The sequence below is a fragment of the Topomyia yanbarensis genome, unplaced genomic scaffold (genome assembly GCF_030247195.1).
Source record: "Topomyia yanbarensis strain Yona2022 unplaced genomic scaffold, ASM3024719v1 HiC_scaffold_83, whole genome shotgun sequence".
Classification (NCBI taxonomy): Eukaryota; Metazoa; Arthropoda; class Insecta; order Diptera; family Culicidae; genus Topomyia; species Topomyia yanbarensis.
Window position 1 is genome coordinate 44,480 of NW_026684080.1, and position 20,033 is coordinate 64,512.

Below are 20,033 nucleotides of genomic sequence, written 5' to 3' on the forward strand. Positions count from 1 at the left end.
GCTTAATGTGATGTTATGTATTTTGAAATGTCCTTGATTTTTAGGCATGAATTTGATTACGCTGAAGTTGTATTTAAAATAGGCGGTAAGCTAAAACCAACAACAAACCGGTAATGACATGTATGTTCTTCTATAAATAAACCATTCACACTGTTGCAACAGGTAAACGTCTCGTAACTCGTTAGTTGTTTAGTTCTTCTAAAGCTTTTTTAACCTTTTCACATTAAACATTCAATAATCCAATCGCACCTAATTGCAGTACTATCAAGCATCATCCCGAATCAGCCAAAGTTGTGTTTAGTAATGAAATGAAAGATGATTTTAAGTCATTTCAATGTGCAAAAGTGCTACCAACTACCTCATTCTGCTCAGGCAAAACAGGTTTCAAACATATTTTATAGTGGCTTTGTTTTGACCACGGTTTCGGCCAGATCATCTTTCCACCTAAACTGTGAGTCTGTATTGACTTCTTCAATGGCTCTCATGATTCCCGCCTGCACAGCGGCCGTCGAAATCGTTTGTGCTTGGACGCGCAGTTTGACACGCGTTGTTTATTCAGGAGATTGATTTGTTGGAGTGAAAAGTTGTGAACTGAAATGACTGACATAGAAAATGATCGGATTTGTTTGTTAAAGCGGTTAAAGTCGTACATAACCGTCGAGCCGGTTATGATATTCTTCATACTTGGCGTTGTGTCATCTACCGGTTTAAAAGTTTTCGAGTACGAAAAGGTGGATGCCGAGTGAATCTTGTTTAACACACTCTTTTAATAATATGAATCTATACCGCAGGCATGTGCTACCAAGCTGAATGTCGATCTCAGTGTTTGTGAATTTTTCGCTCAACTAGAGGATAATAACATATGTGACTCTATTGAAGGTTCAAACTTTACATCGGAGCAAACTTCCAGCCGAAATGATTTGGTTTATGATGATTATAACTTGGATAAGCACACATCGAAGTTGCTATTTAGTCAGGCTGTTTGTACCGCCAAGACCGCTGCCACCAACGAAATTGCTTTCCTGAACTCGTACCGAAGCATCATCAGTAGGTTTTGATCTCGCAATTATTGTGATGTTCCGTGAAGTACTTTGATCTAATAATGGTCTGTGATTTTTTACAGCTGGCCTGGTGCAGGCGGTGGTGCTCATCTTTGCAGGTAGCTGGAGTGATCGGGTGGGATTAAGGAAGCCTTGTTTGCTAATACCGATAGTAGCTGACATCCTCAGTTTTAGTGGTTAGTAGCCAGTCAAAACAAATGATCTAGAATGAAGAACTATATGGGTTGATGTTTTTATTTTCCACTTTCACACTCCACAGTTCTCATTACGTGTGCCATATTTATGCGGCAAATATCGCTTGAGATCACTGGTATACTACCGAATCTGATAACGTCGCTAGGTGGAGGTGCTCCGTTGGCGGTGACTGGAATCTACAGCTACCTGACGGTTTGTACGAACGAGAAGGATCGTACTTTCCGATTTGCCTGTGCAGCAGTGGTTATTGCCATTGTACCCATTGTGGCCAATTTTTTCAGTGGATTTCTGTACAAATTTCTAGGATTCATTAGTAAGTTAGAATTTTTAAGCTAACAATAGAACAGCACCACAGGGATTTTTTTTCATTTCAGAACTTTGTATAATGTGTATTATATCGAATACTATAGGTTTGCTCTACGGACTATTCATTCTTAAGGAACCTATCGAAAGTAAAATTTCAACTGAAGATCCGAATGATAATAAAAACATGTCACTGAACCACCAAGACGCAAAGTATTCAAAATCACTGGGAAAACTGTTCGATCTGACACTGGTAGTTGATTGCGTAAGGATGATTATCAGAAAACGCAATATCAATCGTAGAACCACATTGATTTTGACGTTGGTGGTATATTTCATAAATCACGGTGCTTACGGAGATTTCGAAACTGCAGCCATTTTGGCATATTTGAAGTTCAATTGGATTACACATTTGGGCACGTGGATTTCATACGACTTGCTGACCACTCTGCTAGGCACCCTGTTGGCGATGGGGGTGTTGAGTAAACGATACGGCGTTCCTGATTTCCTCATCTGTGTGTTTTCGGTGTGTTTTACTCTGCTCGCAAAACCAATTATGGTAAAGTGCATTAAATACATTATGGTTATTAAAATATTCAAAGCGTGCTTTTCCTAACCTTTTTACCCTGGCATTTGTGGATTTTCTTTTGGCTGCTACTGCTACCACTCCGTCAGGCATATGCAGTGAGTGCAGTAAAACCCTACCTGTACTATGTGGCTACGTCGATCGATGTGTTCGAAGGAAGCAAAACGGTGGCCATCCGCAGTATCGTCTCAAAGCTGGTGGAACAGGATGAAATCGGTAAGTAATTAGCGTGATGAGTGGAAAGCGCAAGCAGCAAAAAAGTTGCAGTTCATTAATCAACTCATTTCATCTCCTTCTCCGGTTGTGAATTCGCATCGCATCATCGTGGATGCATTGTACTGACCCTTGGCCACTGGCTTTCGGTGGATCCGTTATTAGGGAAAATGCTTGCCATCATGGGAATTGTCGATTCCGCCCAGGTGGTGATATTTCCAACGCTCTACAGTGCAGTATATCTGAAGAGTCAGGAGTTTTTCATCGGCACCGTGTTTCTGGTGAGCGAAGCGTTCCTTCTACTCTCGCTGGGATTTTATCTGTGAGTATGTTTTTTTACCTCTCCTATGATTAAACCCCGTGTGATGACTTCATTCTAAGCTAAAAAGAACCCTTCTGGTGGATAAAGTAAGCGACTGACCATGCAGGGTGAAATTTCATGGTTTTAACTTCACCTTCGCCCACATTGGTCTGAGGTGTCGAAGCAAACCGTTGGCCTCAAATGCCAGACCGAATTTGTTTGGATCAAGAATGTTTCTTTCACCCAAAATTCTGTTTCGAGTTCTATTTCAAAATTAATCAGAAATAGTAAATTTACAGTCATATCTTTTTAAATAGGAAGCGCTATGAAATTTGTCAAATATGAGAGAGCTATCAATAAGATATATGTTGAATGTACACGGAACAAAATTGTTGCAAAGTCGTGAATAAAGTGACATGAACTTTTACGATACGAAAACTGAAACATGAACAACAATCGTTTATTTTATAATTTTGTTCAAGTTCACTTCCGTAACGCCTGCATAAGGCTTTTATTAGTGAAGATATTTGTTTTTGTTTTGTGAACTTCAGTCACGGTTTCCGCCATGTTAATACCAAATCGACTTTCTGTATGTCAACTAATTCACAATATTAAGAACATTATTCATAAACCAAAGGTTGACTGATTTTAGTTCACAATTCACAAAAGCATAAACCATTATTAATGGATTCGTGAACTGGTTCTTGATTCATCGTACATTATTCGCGATCTATCTTGCGGGCTTCTGATATTTATAAAATATCTCTTTCAATTTCATGCAACCCTGCACATGTTCATTAGCCTGGCCGCGATTCGTTAGAAAAAAGATGGGTGGCTAATGTCTAGGACATAACCGGAGTGTCGTGACTACTCGTTTGACTTGTAATTCAAATCGAGTGATACTCAATGAAATATGTGGGAAGGTTTCGAGTTATTCTTTACAATAATTATGGTGGTTCTGAAAAGAACCTTTGTTGTTGGCGTCTGCGTTGATAGGGGATGCGCTGGATTCTAAGCTCGATGAGACATTCATTCATGAAATGAACAGATTTCATATTTTCTTGCTTTGAAATATCAATGATAAAATCTCTCGAAACAACCATCGGAATCTTTTTCCTAGTGTACAGAAATGAATCACGCTTAGCGAAAAACTAGGGGCGGGTAATGTCCGGGACATAACCGCGATGATCATATTCTTAAAATTCTGCTTGTATCTCTTTCAAATGGCTAAATTTTTACGCATTAAGTTCGATTCACCGGGCTCAGTGAAATTTTCCTAGGGATCCCGTTCGTTAATCTATTCAGTAAAAGAATTTTATTACTGACTTCTTCGCATTGGATACAGGTCAATAATTTCATATGATTTCAACAAGCAGACAATGTACTTGTATGACAGGTGGGAGTGTTTTGAAGTGGTTTTAGTGGAGGTAACAACATAAAATCATGTATTGGACATTTTACAACGATTCTCCTTAAGCCCGCAAAACCACGGGGTTGGCAGCAGAGGGTTAAGTTGTTCTGAAGAGATGACAGTTATTATATGATAGCTAAAATATAAAATTGTTCTATAAATTGCAAAGTTATTGCCGTGTTAACCTGAAAATTTGTCATTTCATTCATATAGGAACAATCATTGAAATTATGTCAATTTATGCTTGCAAGATTTAAAATAACTTCAAAATATGGTCAGGGGTGTCATATACATTACCAACCCATCTTTTTCCATTTTGCATTCGTCCTAATAAGGACGGTTTGTAGATAACTATGGTGATATAAGACGAGAATCTTTTGAAACGATTCAAACCTTGCTGACGATTTGTTTCTACTGCATACATACATATGAACATTCCCCATTCGCAGCTCATACCGAATGAGTACGCTTTGCATCAAGGCGTTCCTATTTATTAACTTTTCGGTGCATATGGAAGGCCATCCTTTTGTGCGATAAATGCAAATATTTTCATCATTCGTTTTGGTGTTACTTTCGCTTAGTGGTAGATTAGCCACATTCACTGATTTTCCTGGAAGGATTTGCAAAAACCTTCGGGTTTGTAGATTAATTGGAAAAATATTTTCTTATATGATAATTATTTTTAATTATACAAATTAATAAAAGTAACTTCCTAATAAAATTCTTTTTCCATTATAAATTCATCCTAAGGACGGTTTACATATAACTATGACACAAATCCCTCTACAATTAACAGCGCTAACGGAAAATAAGCACCACTAATTCTTTACAAGTGTTTTGTTAGTCCTGAAAAGGACTGTTGGCAACATTAGAGACGAGTGAATTTACTTATCTTCTTCGGGCAGCTTTCTTGGTAGGTTTGGCGGCCTTCTTTGGCTTTGGGGTCTGCGGCTTGTTCGCTGCAGCCTTCGATGTTTTGGTGGCATTTTTAGTGGCAGTTGCTACCGCCTTTTCAGTGACTGCGTTTCTTAGCCTTTGGCTTTCTGGCCTTCTCACCGCCACCAACGTTTTTCTTCTTCTCTCCAGTGGTAGCCGATTTGATTGGTTCGCCGATGCAGCTTCTCACGACCTAACATCTAGCACGCACGTCCGTTATGCACTGCGTCTTACACACGTCTGGCATTGAGAAAAGCTGCGACAGCCTTATTTATAATGTTTTATACTTAATGTTGATTCTCATTTAAAGTAGTTTTTGAACTATTTAAACAAATTTTATATAGCAAACCACGTATCGGTAGCAAGCGTTGAACGTTTTCCTTCCGATTTATGGAACAAGATTAGCAATCCGTTTAGTAGAAGGAAAGTTATTGAGGCTCAAAATGTACGTAACGCTTTCGTTAATTTGTACTACTATCGCTTTTACGCTCGTTCTCATGCGATCATGAGCCTTTTCTTTCCGTCCGGCTTCTAATGGCATAACCAAAACTAATATGCCGGCTTTCCCCCAGCAACTGCTCTCGTCAAGCAACCCAATACGAATAATCATAGGAACAAACATGTAGTGGACCTATATTTAAAACTTTTCATCATTTTATTGTTCGGTTGGTGCACCATATTGACGGCTCTGTTCGGGATGGGCTGAAAATTTTCACTTTTCCGAGTCGTTTTCGAAAGATTTTTCAAAACACTATTTTTCCGTTGATAATGAATGTCCTACATATTCCAAAATTTAATACAACATTGGTACAAATATTTTCATCAAAATGCCGAAGAAATTGATTAAATCCATTCAGTACAACAAAAGATATAAGCGTTCAAAATCTTACATCATTTTTCTTCCGAAATTTTGAAAAGGGGTCCCTATATTGAAAGGTAAGTCGTTAGTCACGACAAAATTCAAAATAGCGCCGAGCTGAAAAGTTTTTTTTAACCTAACAAAACACCTGTAAAATTTGAAACTGATCCAACAAAAATTAATGGACTCGAAAATGAATTGAAGTCAACATTGAAATGTTGCATTTTTTCGTTTTTCATTTTACATTTTTCAAAAAACATTTTACATTTCTCAAAAAACGCTCAAACTTTTAAGATTTTTTTCGAGGTCTGGAGGGCCGAGTCTTATATACCAATCGACTCAGCTCGACGATTGTGTGTGTGTTTTTTCTTTCTTTTTTATAGTAAGGTTAAAAAGCTTCAAAAAGCTGGCCTGTAGTGTATTGGCACTGTGTGGGACTCACGACTCACGTTCGTGCCTAACCACTAAAAACATTCCTTACTTTTTACACCCTTCTTCCCCACGGAACTACGTCATCGTATTACTTCGTGGGGGGTTCGTTGTGCTTTTGTCGCACCTCTTTCTTCTGCTCTATCTCGGAGCCTCGCTTGGTTCATGGAGTGGCTCGACATATGTGCTCTGATTTAACTCTCCACTTTTCTATTGCTTCTTGTCTCCATCTATTACATCGCCGTTTAGCTCTCGTCCCCATGAGCGATTTAGGTGCTGATTAATTGAGCCATTTAGCTCATGTTTCCGCGCGTCATTCAGCTTCCGGTCTTATCACGATCTACTTGGTTAGTCCCCAACGATGAACGCACCCTCCTCCGACCGAAAGTTCCCCGACGGAGGAATTTTCCCCGACCCCGATACCCGATTCCTTGAGCCATTTGGCTCCCAGCTTTATCGAGATCAACTCGGATATTATCCTACTCCGACTGAGAGTTCCCCGGCAACGGAATTTCTCTCGGTACCGGTGTTTGTTTCGTGAGCCAATTAGCACGCCTTTTCTTCACGATTCTGTCGTGTAGTTCACTGCGGCGAATCTACCCTACCGTGAATTCCCTGGCGGTAGATTGCTCCCGACACAGGTGTACCTTTCTGTGAGCCATTAAGCTTCGTCTACTCGGTCTAGTCCCCGGCGGTGGACCTAGCCTACTCAACGGGCCAGCCAGTATGTGCTGAGGTCCATCCAGCGATTCCGGGCGAAGCGTAGCTTCCGGTTCACTGGCGCCCCAACGACCCACTGCTAGCTATTTGACACGGTCTACTCGGTCTACTCCCCGACGGTGGATCTAGCCTACTTACGAGCTACCCTGTAGGGTGTCGAGGTCAGTCCGGCTATTCCGGTGAAGCCTGACGTCCGATTCACTGGCGCCCAGACGCGGCGACCCAAACCCGGTGCTATATCGCATACTACTAAATTGGTCCCCGGCGACGGACCTAGTCTACACCGTCGGAGAGTTCCCCGGCGGCGGAATTTCTCCCGAAACCCGATTTGTGGTTTCCCGGCGGCGTTCTAACCAATAGCGCAACTTTGTTGGTCCCTTCGCCACTTCCTCTGCAGCTCGGAGAGTAAACTTGACAGCGTCCCAGATACGCTCGTCGCGGCACATCACTTCAACGATATTGTCCACTCTCACCCCTTCGGACTTTCTCGAATCTAGGGCATTCGAAGACCACATGTTCCGGTGTCTCTTGCACGGTCACACACTACGGGCAAATGGGTGACGACGCGTGTCCAAACCGATGCAGGTACTTCCGGAAGCATCCGTGCCCTGAAAAAAACTGCGTCAAATGGATGTTCGCCTCTCCATGTTTCCTATGTACCCAAACAGACACATTTGGGATGAGTCGATGGGTCCACCTTCCTTTCTCCGTGTTGTCCCACTCTTGCTGCCACTTAGTTCATTTCTTCGCTGGCTGCATTCCACGTCCTCAGCCAGAGTGATGCAAATGGGAAACATCCCGGCAATTACACATACCGCCTCCGACGATATTGTTATGTACGGACTCGCGACACAAACAGCTATTATGCGAAACGTGCTTGTCAACTTCGTTCGGTTCCGTTTTGAGTTCAGCACAGTAGCCCAGGCCGGTACTCCATACCTCAGTATTGAGTATGAGACACCCGCCAGGAGACGTTTCGTGCTGCTTCTTGCTCCTCCGTGATTCGGCATGATCCTTGCCAATGAGTACGTTGTCCTCGTAGCCTTCTCACATACATAGTCGACATGGCTGTTGTAATTTAACCGATCGTCGACCAACACACCCAGGTGCTTCAGCGCACGCATCGATGGGATGGATTGTCCCCCGACGCTGATCTCGACACGCTGGATTTTTTTACAGTTGCTGACCAGCACTACCTCGGTCTTATGGTGAGCCAACTGCAACTTGACGTCAGCCATCCAGGTTACACGATGCCTATTGTGTCTGCCGTCAACATATCCACCTACTCAAGGCTCTCGCCGGTTATCGTCAGGACAACATCATCTGCAAAGCCGACTATCTCAACTCCTCTGGGCAGTTCCAGTGTTAACACTTTCCGATGTTTGTTTCGTAGACCAGTACTCGGTTCTGGAAGTAACATTTCAGAACCTTGCACAGATAGTCCGGAACCCGCATTCTGTGCAGCGCTGCGGCGATGGCCCCCCAGCTAGCACTGTTGAACGCGTTCTTCACGTCGATCGTGACCACGGCGCAGTAGCGGTTTCCCCTTCTCTTTTGGTTTGACGCTTTCTCCGCACTCTCGATGACTGTGCGGATGGCGTCCACCGTCGATATCCCTTTCCGGAACCCGAACTGCCTCTGCCATAGTCCGTTCTCACTTTCAGCGTAGGTCGTCAACCTGTTGAGGATGACGCTTTTCAGAAGTTTACCAAGAGTATCCAGCAGGCATATAGGCCGATACGATGCTGGATCTCCTGGTGGTTTCTGTGGTTTTGGCAGCAACACCAGCTTCTGGATCTTCCATCTATCCGGGAAGTAGCCTTCGTCCAGGCATTTCTGTAGGACTATCCTGAACATGTCCGGAAACGCCAGGATCGCAGTCTTCAGTACCACGTTGGGGATACCATACGGTCCGGGAGCTTTCTTCGCTTTCAGCCCTTTTGCTACAATAAGGAGCTCATCGCTGGAAACTTGATTGTCACCAGCATTTCCACCGTCTGCATCAACGTACGGTGTAGGCGGCCATACGGTTGGGTCGTGCTTCTAACTTCTAACTGGGCAAAAAATGACCAGGGGAGCCAGGCAAGTTCTTGCAAGTCGTATCTTCACTCAAACAAGAGTTGAATGGACAATAAACTCGTTTGAACCATTTAAATCCCCAGGAATAGACGAAATTCGTCCAATTATGATTCAAAAAAGTAAAGGATTTCTAATACCTTGCTTAACTGAAATGTTTAGATCCAGCTTGTGGTTCAATTATATTCCGAAAACTTCGTGTTATTTTAATCCCTAAAGCCAACAAGAAGGACGAGACGAGTCTTTTAGACCAATTAGTCTTTCGCCATTTCTGCTAAAATTGATGGAGAAGCTGATTGATGACTACATTAAGTCTAATTACTTGAAATCGGTGCCATTAAGTAAATATCAATTCGCATACCAGCATGAAAAATCAACCATAACAGCACTCCATACTCGTGTAACAAAAATTGAAAAATCACAAGAATCTAAAAAAAATATGGTAGCCGCGTTCTGAGATATTCAAGGAGCATTTGATAATGCATCCCATATTTCAATGAAGAATGTCATGATTCAACGAAATTTTGACAGAACAATTGTGGATTGGATTTCCGAAATGTTAAATAAAAGAGAAATAATATGCAGCTATGGAAGTTCAACAATCATTGCAAGGGCTGTGAAAGGTTGTCCACAAGGAGGGGTACTCTCACCTCTGTTGTGGTCGTTGGTAGTTGATGGACTATTATCACAACTGGAGGCAAACGGATTTGAAATAGTTGGTTTTGCAGACGACATAGTGATTATTGTTCGTGGGCAATATGAAAAAGTAATCAGAGGTAGATTGCAATATGCTCTCAACTTAACTGCAGCGTGGTGCAAAGGTGAGGGGTTATCCATAAACCCTCATAAGACCATGATTATTCCATTTACAGGAAAACGAAAATTTAAAATACAACCTGACTTATATTTGGAAGGAACGAAATTAGTCCTTTCACTGAAGGTAAAATATCTAGGAGTTATCATTGGTAGCAAACTCAATTGGAACTCCCATATTGATCAAATTATAAGTAAGGCTACTAGTGCCTTATGTATAAGTAAAAAAACCTTTGGAAAAAATGGGGAATGAAACCTAAAATGATTCATTGGATCTATATGGCTGTAGTAAGACCTAGAATAACATACGCGAGTTTAGTTTGATGGCCGAAAACCAAAGTTAGGTATGCACAGAAAAACTTGAAAAATTACAAAGACTTGCTACGATCTCTATCACAGGAGCAATCCGTAGTACGCCTTCTAAAGCACTAGATACCATGTTAAATTTATTGCCTTTACATTTATTTGTGCAAATAGAAGCTGAGAAAAACGCACTAAGGCTGAAAAGAACTAAACAGTTCTTCTATGGAGACATTAAGGCCCATCTCAGTATTCTAAAAGAGTTCAAAATCAATCCGTTATTAAATCAAACTGGCTGGATGAATAGGAAATATAACTTTGACCGCCTATTCAACGTGTCTGAACCAAGCCGCACTGAATGGGAAACAGGACGGCCTACTGTTAAACAAGGATCAATAGTTTTCTACACTGATGGTTCTATTTTTTTTCGATTATAGAGGTTTTAACCTTAAGGTCATTCGCCTCTTCAGGCTAGAAAAATCTCTTATGAAAAATTTCTAACCCTATGTGCGGGGTCGGGAATCGAATCCAGGTGCGCTGCGTACAAGGCAATCGATTTACCCACTACGCTACGCCCACCCCCACTGATGGTTCTAAACAGAGCAAGAAAGTTACCCCAACTGGTCCTGGAGTTAACGTGTCTATATCTATGGGTAAATGACCAACTGCATTTCAAGCGGAAGTACAAGCAATTATTATATGTGCCACCAGGGCCGCCGAGAGGGGGTTGGGGACGGGGTGTTTCCCCCCGGGCCCGGAGTTTTGAAGGGGGTCCGGATTTTTAACGGAAACTAAAAATTTGGTCAATACTTTCAAAAAAAAATTCAATATCTTGTGTGTGATTTTAAAAACTACTGCATATTGGATATCAAATATATGTAATTGTACCCAATTAGAAGATCAGACCAGGGCGGACATAGCGTAGTTGGTACATCGACTGCCATGTACGCAGCTCATCTGTTCCTAACCTCGCACATAGGAATGGAGAATTTTTTAAAGAAAATTTTCTAACTTGAATGAAGAAGTGAATGGCCCTATGATTAAAATTTCTATAATCGAAAAAAAAATCGATCAGGCTTGCTAGGGTAAAAAATTAATGATTTGATTAGAAGTCATGAGGTTGTCTTCAAATTTCGTCAATATGAAATCGATTTTTTTGATTTATTGTCATGTCTTCGCAACTGCTAATTAGAGTAATTAGAAAGAAAAAGAAAACTTCTCAACCTTCTATTTAGGGTTTCCACACCGGTTTTTTGAGGCAAATTCCGGGTCTTTGTTCATGTAATTCGGATTTCGCCCGGATGAATCCAGTGGATTATTTTGCAATTTTGCAATTTTTTCTTTATCAGGAACTCTCAGCATCATTTTATAAATCGTCTAGCACACAGTCATCATAAACATCATTCTCGGGTTGCAGACCCTAATCGATAAGTAGGGCCCCTCTCGGTGTTGGCCAATATATTTCACCACCATTTGGGTTCAGATTCACTTTACCCCACAGGACCTTCACTTCAATGGATCAACGGATTATATGCTCCTCACAAAGATTCTTGAAAGACACTGAAGTGTGATTTTACGCCCCGCGTTTGTTTACTGTAGAGCAGAACACAGTTCACTTGGGTTATCCCTCACAGCGAGAGTGGCTTTTGATTTTTGCAGATATTCAAGGATGTGAAGCACTGCCCCCACTAAATCAACAAAACTCTTCACAAATGCGAAAAAATATACCTAAATGCTCTACCACAATATTACACTCTGCGGTGAATGTGAAGAATATATCATATATTTTGTGCTATGAACTACATATGAAATAAAGCAGAGCCTATTTAGCTTTTATGAATGTTTTCGAAACCAGCATAGTGTAAAATCCAACCACAACCCTTATTTGTAATTTGATCCATGTTTCGCTGTTTTCCCCATTTATACATGGATTTTTTAAAATTTTGTTAAAATTTCGTTGATCAATTTTTTTCAGCACTTTAAAAAGCAATGTTTTTGGGTGGCTTTCTGGAATGTTATATTAAACACTTTTCTTTTTTGATGTCTTTCGCATATTGATACAAACACTGCTGAAGGCAAATTGATACAAACACTGATGAAGGCTGCAAGTCGTGGTATATCTGCAATTTCAACATTCTGCTTTTTTATCTATTTCCATTGTTACCATATTTTTATTTTATCCTACTTTTCACGCTGTTTATTTTTGCATTTTTATCCATACCACTTACCTTAATTTATAGCCATTGCTGAGTTTTTCCAATTTATTTGCAATTTTTCTTTTTTTCTTAATTCTGTTTTATTTTTTTCTGTTGTTTCATATTTTAATACCCTGCTTTTTCATTTGTTTCTTTTGTCATTCCATCAAATTTTTGAAATTAGTCTATTAGTTCCGTTCATTCTTATCTTTCCCTTTTTCTATTTTCTTTTTTCTCTACATATTTTTGCATTTTTATTTTTTAAAATTCATTCTAAAATGTCTCATTGTCCCTTTATTTACATATCTCGTACTTTGGTACATGTTTTCTAGTTTCTAGCTTTCCGTAGTTTTATTTTTTCTCATTGCTAATTTATTATAATATTTTTTATTTTTTACACATGTTCCTTAATCTTTCATTTAGCTCATTTTTGTTATTCTTCATTTTTCCACATAACCTATTTTGAAAGTGCTCTTTTCTGTTGGCCATTTTCCAATAGTTTACTTTTTTCATTTTTTTTATTTTTCTAGAAAGCATTAGATTTATTTCTTTGCCATTATGCGCATTTTTTCTTCGTTTTGCATTTAGGCTGTTGTTTGAATTTCTGTCAAGTTTCATTTCTAATGTTGTTTTCCATTCTTTAAATAATCTAATCTATTTTTTCAATTTTGTGTGTTTGTATGGTACACCATTTTAGTTTTATACTATTTTTTGTTTTCCATTTTGTCCGTTTTTGCTCAATTAATTTTTTTTTAATTTCTTCATGGTTATTTAATGTTTGTCTTTTATATCTATTCCTCTACTTTTATGCATTCTTATCGCTTTATTCACTTTTTCTATTCCTTTAAATATTTCTTGTTTTTAATGTTCAATATATTCAATTTTATTTTCGAGCTTTTCAGTTTTGTGCATTTTTTTATATCAATGTTCGTATTTTTTTAGTTGTTTTTTTTTCATTTTCATTGATTCTCAAAAATTTTCAACATCTGCCGATTTTGTATAATTTACACCATTTGTCCGACCTCTTTAATCTTTGCAATTTGATTGTCTAGTTTCCTGTTTTCTTTTATCGATTCTTACAGGTTTTGTTTTGGTTTTTGTTTTCGATTATACATTTTTTGACAATTTTAATTTGTTTTTGTGGTTGATTTTGCGATTTTTAGTTTTTCTGTACACACTTTCAATATAAAGTTTTCCCTTTATTTTGTTTTTTTGTACAATTGACCGAAGGGAATTTTTGATTTTTTTTTGTTTAGATAATGTTTATAATTTTTGCAATTATGTACTACATTTTTAATCTTTCCATTTCTTTAGTTTTACTAATACTATTGACGAAAGATTCCTCTTCAAAATCACCAACACGTACGAAGACGTATTCAAAATATTATAGAGTATTAACAGCCCTCCGTTTTACCGTCATTGGCACTACAAACAACTAGAGCAAAAACTGGTACATAACAATATAATTTCAGTGTAATATAGGTACATAATATCAGTAACTACAATGGATTTCAAACTTTAACTTCGTGATGCACTGGCAATATACAGCGGTGGGGGCCCGTACGTTGGACCCCCCGAGCCCGTGTTTTCTATCTACTGCCCTGTGTGCCACGATTTGTTTACAACGTAACTACAGACCTACGAATGTATGCATCTTCTCTGATAGTTTCGAAAATTCGTGAAATTTGCTGGTTTTTTTTCAATTCGTTTATTTGATAAGGCATGTTTGCGTTAGCTCAAAGGTGCCAATTTTGTTTTGTTTTACATTTTAAATTACTTAAAACTAGGGGATTACATATTGATTTTTGAAATTAAACTAAGGCGCATTTATAGCTATCCATACACACAAGGGGGTAATATAATTTTCGTAAGATTAGGGGGTCATTTAGTTTTTATGGCAATATGGTTTGACATTTTTAGCAATGAGATTATTGGAGCAAATAATGTTTAACTAACGGGGAAAATGTTTACGACTATCTTAAAAGTAGAAATAATTAGAGGGCGTGATTAAATTTTGTAAAGATTCAGGGACATTAATTAGAGTTATTTTATGTGGTAGTAGAGTTGGGCATTTTCAACGAGATCATATAATATAATAGTTAAAACTAGAAAAGGCAAGAAGAGCTAAATGCTTCGTGAAGATATTTGGGTGAGGGGGGGGGGGGTGGTGCAAGTGGTGTTACTTCTGTGTATAAGAGTCAGGGAAAGTAGGGTGGACAAAGATGGCAGGGGGAGAACATTATTTCAGTTTCAGGCTTCGGGAGATCAACGGATGGATTACAGAATCAGGGTGGCCTTTATCAGAAAGAATCGTGTCTTGAGAACGACCTCAAGATGGCAGGGGTTTCTCCAGACGATTTCGTAGTGCGGCTCAGATGTTGATCGCCTACATTTCGAGTTGTGCGTGTGATGTTCGTGCTTTAGATCCCGTGTTTGTTGGCTCATTCGACAGGGATGTTTTGTGTCGCCTTGGAGTCGCATCAAACCATCGTGGGTGTATGGTACAGGTGGAAGAGAGCGTTTCTGAGAATGATAAGGAAAAAGGGGCAGTTAAAGTTGGATATTGATGGTTTTTATGAAGGTGTATATAAGGGACATATAGAGGACATCGCGGCTTGCCAACACATCTCGAACCGGGACGTTGGGTGGTCTTCCTCGGGCCCGGAGGGTGTCCATAAGCCGAGACCTGGCGGAACTGCAAATTTGCTGGTTATTTTTGGATAACTCGGCCATTAGTTCAACACCGATGTCATCCGTTTTCCCAGCAACACATCCAAGCGAAGAAACGGTGTCGCGAAAGCGAGAAAATTTCATCAGCTTGACACGTTCATTGCACATCCAAAATGAATTTGGGTTTTCCGCAAGTTTTTTTAAGAACGGCTTGTTGAGTTGGCAGTGGTTCCGGTTGGAATTTTAATGACATTTAATATCTTTTTTCTGTACATATTATCAAAATCCGGGGAGTGGGGGGTACATTATACATAGTGCTTGTGAAACGAGAATTATATTTGAAACGAGAATTATATTTGAAATATTGTGCAAACAATATCACACGTACAGTAGAACCATGTAACAGTAATTTTGCTTGTTTGTGCCAAAAACTGATGCATAACACTTATTTTGTCAATTTTATTGTGGATATCATGTTTATATGAATGTGAACTATACAACCGTTGATTTGGTTGTACCTCAGTTTATCATCGGAAATTATTCAATTTTTATTCCTAATAATACTAATCTATTTGGTTGAATTTCAGGTTCCTGTTTACATTGTTCCAGAATTCGCAGAAGATGAAGGCAGCTCACACAAAGGAAGGTGTGGACAATCCTGCGATAGAAATAACATCATTGTAAATAAAGAATATGGATAAATGTAAATATACTAAACTTTCCTAAATAAGAATCCAAAAGAAGTAAAGCTTATTGTGATTTCCCTTCTTGAAAGAATATTGAATTCGTCGTTCCTACCAATGTCGAAAATTTCATTCATTCATGGCTTATATTCTTATATTTAATCACTCTGGAATGAAACTTTCCACAGATGCTCAAAGGTCCGAGCTCCATATACCATTCAATTCAGTTTGTCGAGAACGCAAAATGTATGTCTATGATAGTAAAACAATTACTCAAATACGGACAAATCGATTTGCACAAACTTAGTTTCAAACGAACGCTGCCATAAACTGTAATTGATTTCTTTTTATGTTTACGGTTCCGGAGATTAAAGAGTGCAATCTTACAGTAAATCTCCACCAGCGTTACGGAAGGATATGCTTGTAGGATGCACGATTTTTAACAAAACACATTTTCCGTACCTTAGGTTGTTTTAGCTTGAGGCGAAACTGGGTCAACTGGAATCGAAATGACTGAGAGCAGTTGGGGTTGAAATACTGATACAGTTTTGGCATCAATCAAAAACGACATTATAGAAACATTTGTTGGCCACTGGGGGTAAGGCCGACGCATTAGGTATCATTTTTTGCCTTTCTCAATAGAAAGGTATTACAATTGCTCTGAAAACCGACTTTTTAACGGAGGCCCGGAGGGCCGAGTGACATATACCATTCGATTCAGTTCGTCGAGTTCGGCAAATGTCTGTGTGTGTATGTATGTGTGTATGTATGTATGTGTGTGTGTATGTGCGTATGTGTGTGTGTATGTGACCAAAAATGTCACTCATTTTTCTCAGAGATGGCTGAACCGATTTTGACAAACTTAGTCTCAAATGAAAGGTGCAACGTTCCCATAGGCTGCTATTGAATTTCTAATGGATCCGACTTCCGGTTCCGGAATTACAGGGTGATGAGTACGAACACGCAGAAAATGTCGATTTTAATAAATTCTGCAATGAATGTATAAAGGTGAATTTTTTTCCAAAATATGACCACAACTGCTTCGATTTGTAGTATTAGGTAACTAACATCTATTCAAAGTCTATTTGGCCACATTGGCCACCATCATCGGTTCCGGAAGCTCCGGCGGAAGTATCTAAATTCAGAATAACAGTCACATCGGTTTCTCGGAGATGGCTAGACCGATTCGACTAAACTTGGCCTCAAATGAAAGGTATTGCGTCCCCGTAAATGGCTATTTAATTTCATCCCGATCCGACTTCCGGTTCCGGAGTTACAGGTTGTGGCGTGCGATCACATAGCAAATTGTGATTCAAACCGATACTCCGATGAAAGCAAAAAAGGTAAAAATTACGCTAAAATGTCTCTCAAACAACTTAAATTTACTGTTCTAGGTCACCGACGGCCAACCAAACTTTCGTTGACTACATTGACCACCATAGACGGTTCCGGAAGTGCCCGGGAAAAGCGGCCATCTTTCAAAATTTACGAACTCACATCAGTTTCCCGGAAATGGTTGGGCCGATTTTCACAAACTTAGTCCAAAATGATAGCTATAATATCCCCATAGATGTCTATAAAATTTCGTGCGGATCGCTTATATGGGTCCGGAAATATAGACTAAATCGTCCGGTCACATATGAAATTCCCATATAAGCCGGAACTCAATTTTTTTTTTCAAAGGGGGGACCTCATGAAATTTCAGAAATCGAATTCGTATTTTTGATGCCAAACATCTTTAAAATGCATGAAACGTCGAGATTTTATGTTATCTCGAAAAAAAATTTATTTTATAAAAATCGACTTTTTGGGACTTTGCCGATTTTGCACATTTTTTCAGTTCAATATTACCGTGGCTGTTTTTTCTTTTTCAAAATTTTAGAACTCGAATAATAATTTATTTTCCTGTATATAGTTGTCATGTGATGTATAATAATAAAATGTAATATATGCATTTAAAAGCTTTTAATGAATATAAACAACGCACACATTCTCGTAATTCATGATTGAGAAAGGCACAATTGCACCGCTAGGTGGATTAAAATAGGTTTTTTCCAAAATATCACAAAGCCACAAAAATTCATATAACAAATAACCTGTGCATAATATTTGTTTGGATGGTCAGCGTTTTAAAAAATTAATTTCATCAAAAATTGGTGGAAAAGGTTTCTATTGTTTAAATACTGTGTAATGCTTAACTTATAACATGGTATGGACATTTTTAAGTCATCTCTTAAAGCATCATTGCAACCTTTGAGGCCTCCTAAGTATTAAGAACAGTTTAAAATCTCTCAACTAAAAATAACATTCATGCGCACATCAACTTTTCTTCGCACGTTTTGTTTATATTTTAATGTTTGATTAATCTATAAGATCAAAATACCTCCAAAGGCTCAAAATAGTCGTACTAATGATATTCTGTCATAATTAAATTATTAAAGATTTGACTTCTGGATAAAAGTCCTGGGATATCGGTTTTAGCCCCCCTACCCTTAATAACCATCTCGCACATGTTACACTAATTGCACTACTAAATATTGTTTTGCAATCAACAAACACTTTCCAAAATCGTCCACTTAGTTAGCATCTAGAACCGTAATAATCTAAACAGTAATAACCCTCGGACGACCTTATACCGAACACATTCCTTGACTTTGTAAACTTGCTTGATTACACTAATTTATTCCATAAATTTCAACGAAACCGTAATCACAGAGTATGCATTTATGCAGTACCTCCATGCCATAGCACACTGGTTTCCTTTTGCTTGGATGTTTTTTCTCTCTCTTCATTCTGTTCCTTTCATTGCATTCTGCGCCCCAAACCGGGGATACGATTTTTATTCACTTAACCCCACGATGAAATTTTTTTCCAACGACGGAAGCAGCATAACACATTTCCTCGCCACACTAAATTCTTCGCCATGCTGCTGTTTTCGCTGGGAAAGTTCCATGCTAACGAACAGTTTTGTGTGCAGCAGCGGCGAAAAAATCGTAAGCAATTAGATTGCTTTCTACACTTCGTGTCGGATTTCGTATTTTCGTGTTTAGCCCTTTTTCTGGTTGGCTGCTGTTAGCAGGGTTTGGGGGATGAGGAAACTGAGCAGAACGTGAAAGAGCGTATTTATTTTCTATTTAAGCAACAGTGGGCATACGCGAACGAAAGACTGGATGAGTAACAAACACTATAGCCGAAGGGGAGTACGAGAAAGGTTAGTCGAGCCTTGGGAAGTGGTCTATCCACCTCTTGGGGCTCTGTAGCGCGGGTGGCCAAGCACCAGGTGCCATCTGAATTATGTCTGAGAAACATGTGTTCCGCTCAACGATGAAACATTTAACCGAACATATATTTGAATATAATCAGGAAAGCATTTTTAGAAAATAATACGTAATCTGATTTAAGGTATGCTGAAAGTTTTTAATAAAAAAAAGTTGAGCGGTAGGTAAGCGAAATGATGCGAATGCTAGAAGGAATGCAAATTTTAACTTTCGTTACCTTTCAGCGTTATAAAGTATGTTCATGAGTATATGGAGCTCTCGGGCACGTTAATTAAAACTGTTTACCTTTCTACAATCAGTCCTAAATGATACTACTGTGATTAATCAATTGATATGTGCTTAAATTGGTACAATTGGTATGTTCAATAAGAAAACTTACATTTGCCTTCTCACTAGCTAGAGACTAATATCAATCTGGATTTTCCTTTAAAGTCCATGGAACGACTAGCCTACTGAAATAGCAAACCAGATAGGGACATATTTTCAGGAGCTAAGATCCGACTAAGCGCGACCACAGATACCAAACTGACACATAACGCAAACATAAGGTTTTTAAAATATTTGATTTTTTGTGTTATACTACGAGTTAAAACGTGTTTTAACGCTATCTTGATGACATTTTGCTTGTTAAGAATTATTATAACATGTTTTAACTATGTAGTGTGAACATAGTATTACCCGGCATGCGAAAAACAATGCGCGGGCGAAACAGTCGCTAGTCGCCACGGCACGCTTGGATCAACATTGCACTAGCGAATCTGCCGTACTTTCCGCTACACGTTTGGATAAGTATAAAAGTTGGCAATGATGAACTTCGGTTGACAAATGGCGTGTGACGGACTCAATCAATCAGTTTTAGGAGACCAGGTGGTGCGATTATACTTGATACATACATACTAGTTATTACTTCATCGTTTTCATGTGTTGAAATAAGTTATAATTCTGTGGTTGATAGGTCACCCGGAAGAGTGCTGTAATTCTTTGTATAAAATAAAAAAACATAA

At 39.0% G+C, this 20,033-nt stretch overlaps 1 protein-coding gene across 3 annotated transcripts; it reads left to right on the forward strand.

Moving 5' to 3' along the window:
- The first annotated feature begins 472 nt into the window (after positions 1 to 472).
- On the forward strand, positions 473 to 15,868 carry LOC131696171 (uncharacterized). Of its 3 annotated transcripts, none has more exons than XM_058984717.1 (8): positions 473 to 731; positions 792 to 1,047; positions 1,124 to 1,237; positions 1,321 to 1,569; positions 1,631 to 2,085; positions 2,235 to 2,361; positions 2,524 to 2,680; positions 15,656 to 15,868. In XM_058984717.1, exons 1-8 carry the CDS (start codon positions 597 to 599, stop codon positions 15,750 to 15,752), a joined length of 1,590 nt encoding a protein of 529 aa, XP_058840700.1. In that variant the 5' UTR covers positions 473 to 596; the 3' UTR covers positions 15,753 to 15,868. The 3 variants fall into 3 exon arrangements, with proteins under 3 accessions (XP_058840700.1, XP_058840699.1, XP_058840701.1); XM_058984716.1 differs by having other exon boundaries at positions 1,631 to 2,118; positions 15,656 to 15,866; XM_058984718.1 differs by lacking the exon at positions 2,524 to 2,680 and having other exon boundaries at positions 1,631 to 2,118; positions 15,656 to 15,803.
- The last annotated feature ends 4,165 nt before the right edge of the window (positions 15,869 to 20,033 follow it).

Coding starts and splice junctions, on each gene's coding strand:
- LOC131696171 (XM_058984716.1), top strand. CDS start 597: ATGACTGACATAGAAAATGATCGGATTTGTTTGTTAAAGCGGTTAAAG. Junction 732..791: donor AAGTTTTCGAGTACGAAAAG/GTGGATGCCGAG, acceptor TCTATACCGCAG/GCATGTGCTACCAAGCTGAA. Junction 1,570..1,630: donor CAAATTTCTAGGATTCATTA/GTAAGTTAGAAT, acceptor TTTTCATTTCAG/AACTTTGTATAATGTGTATT.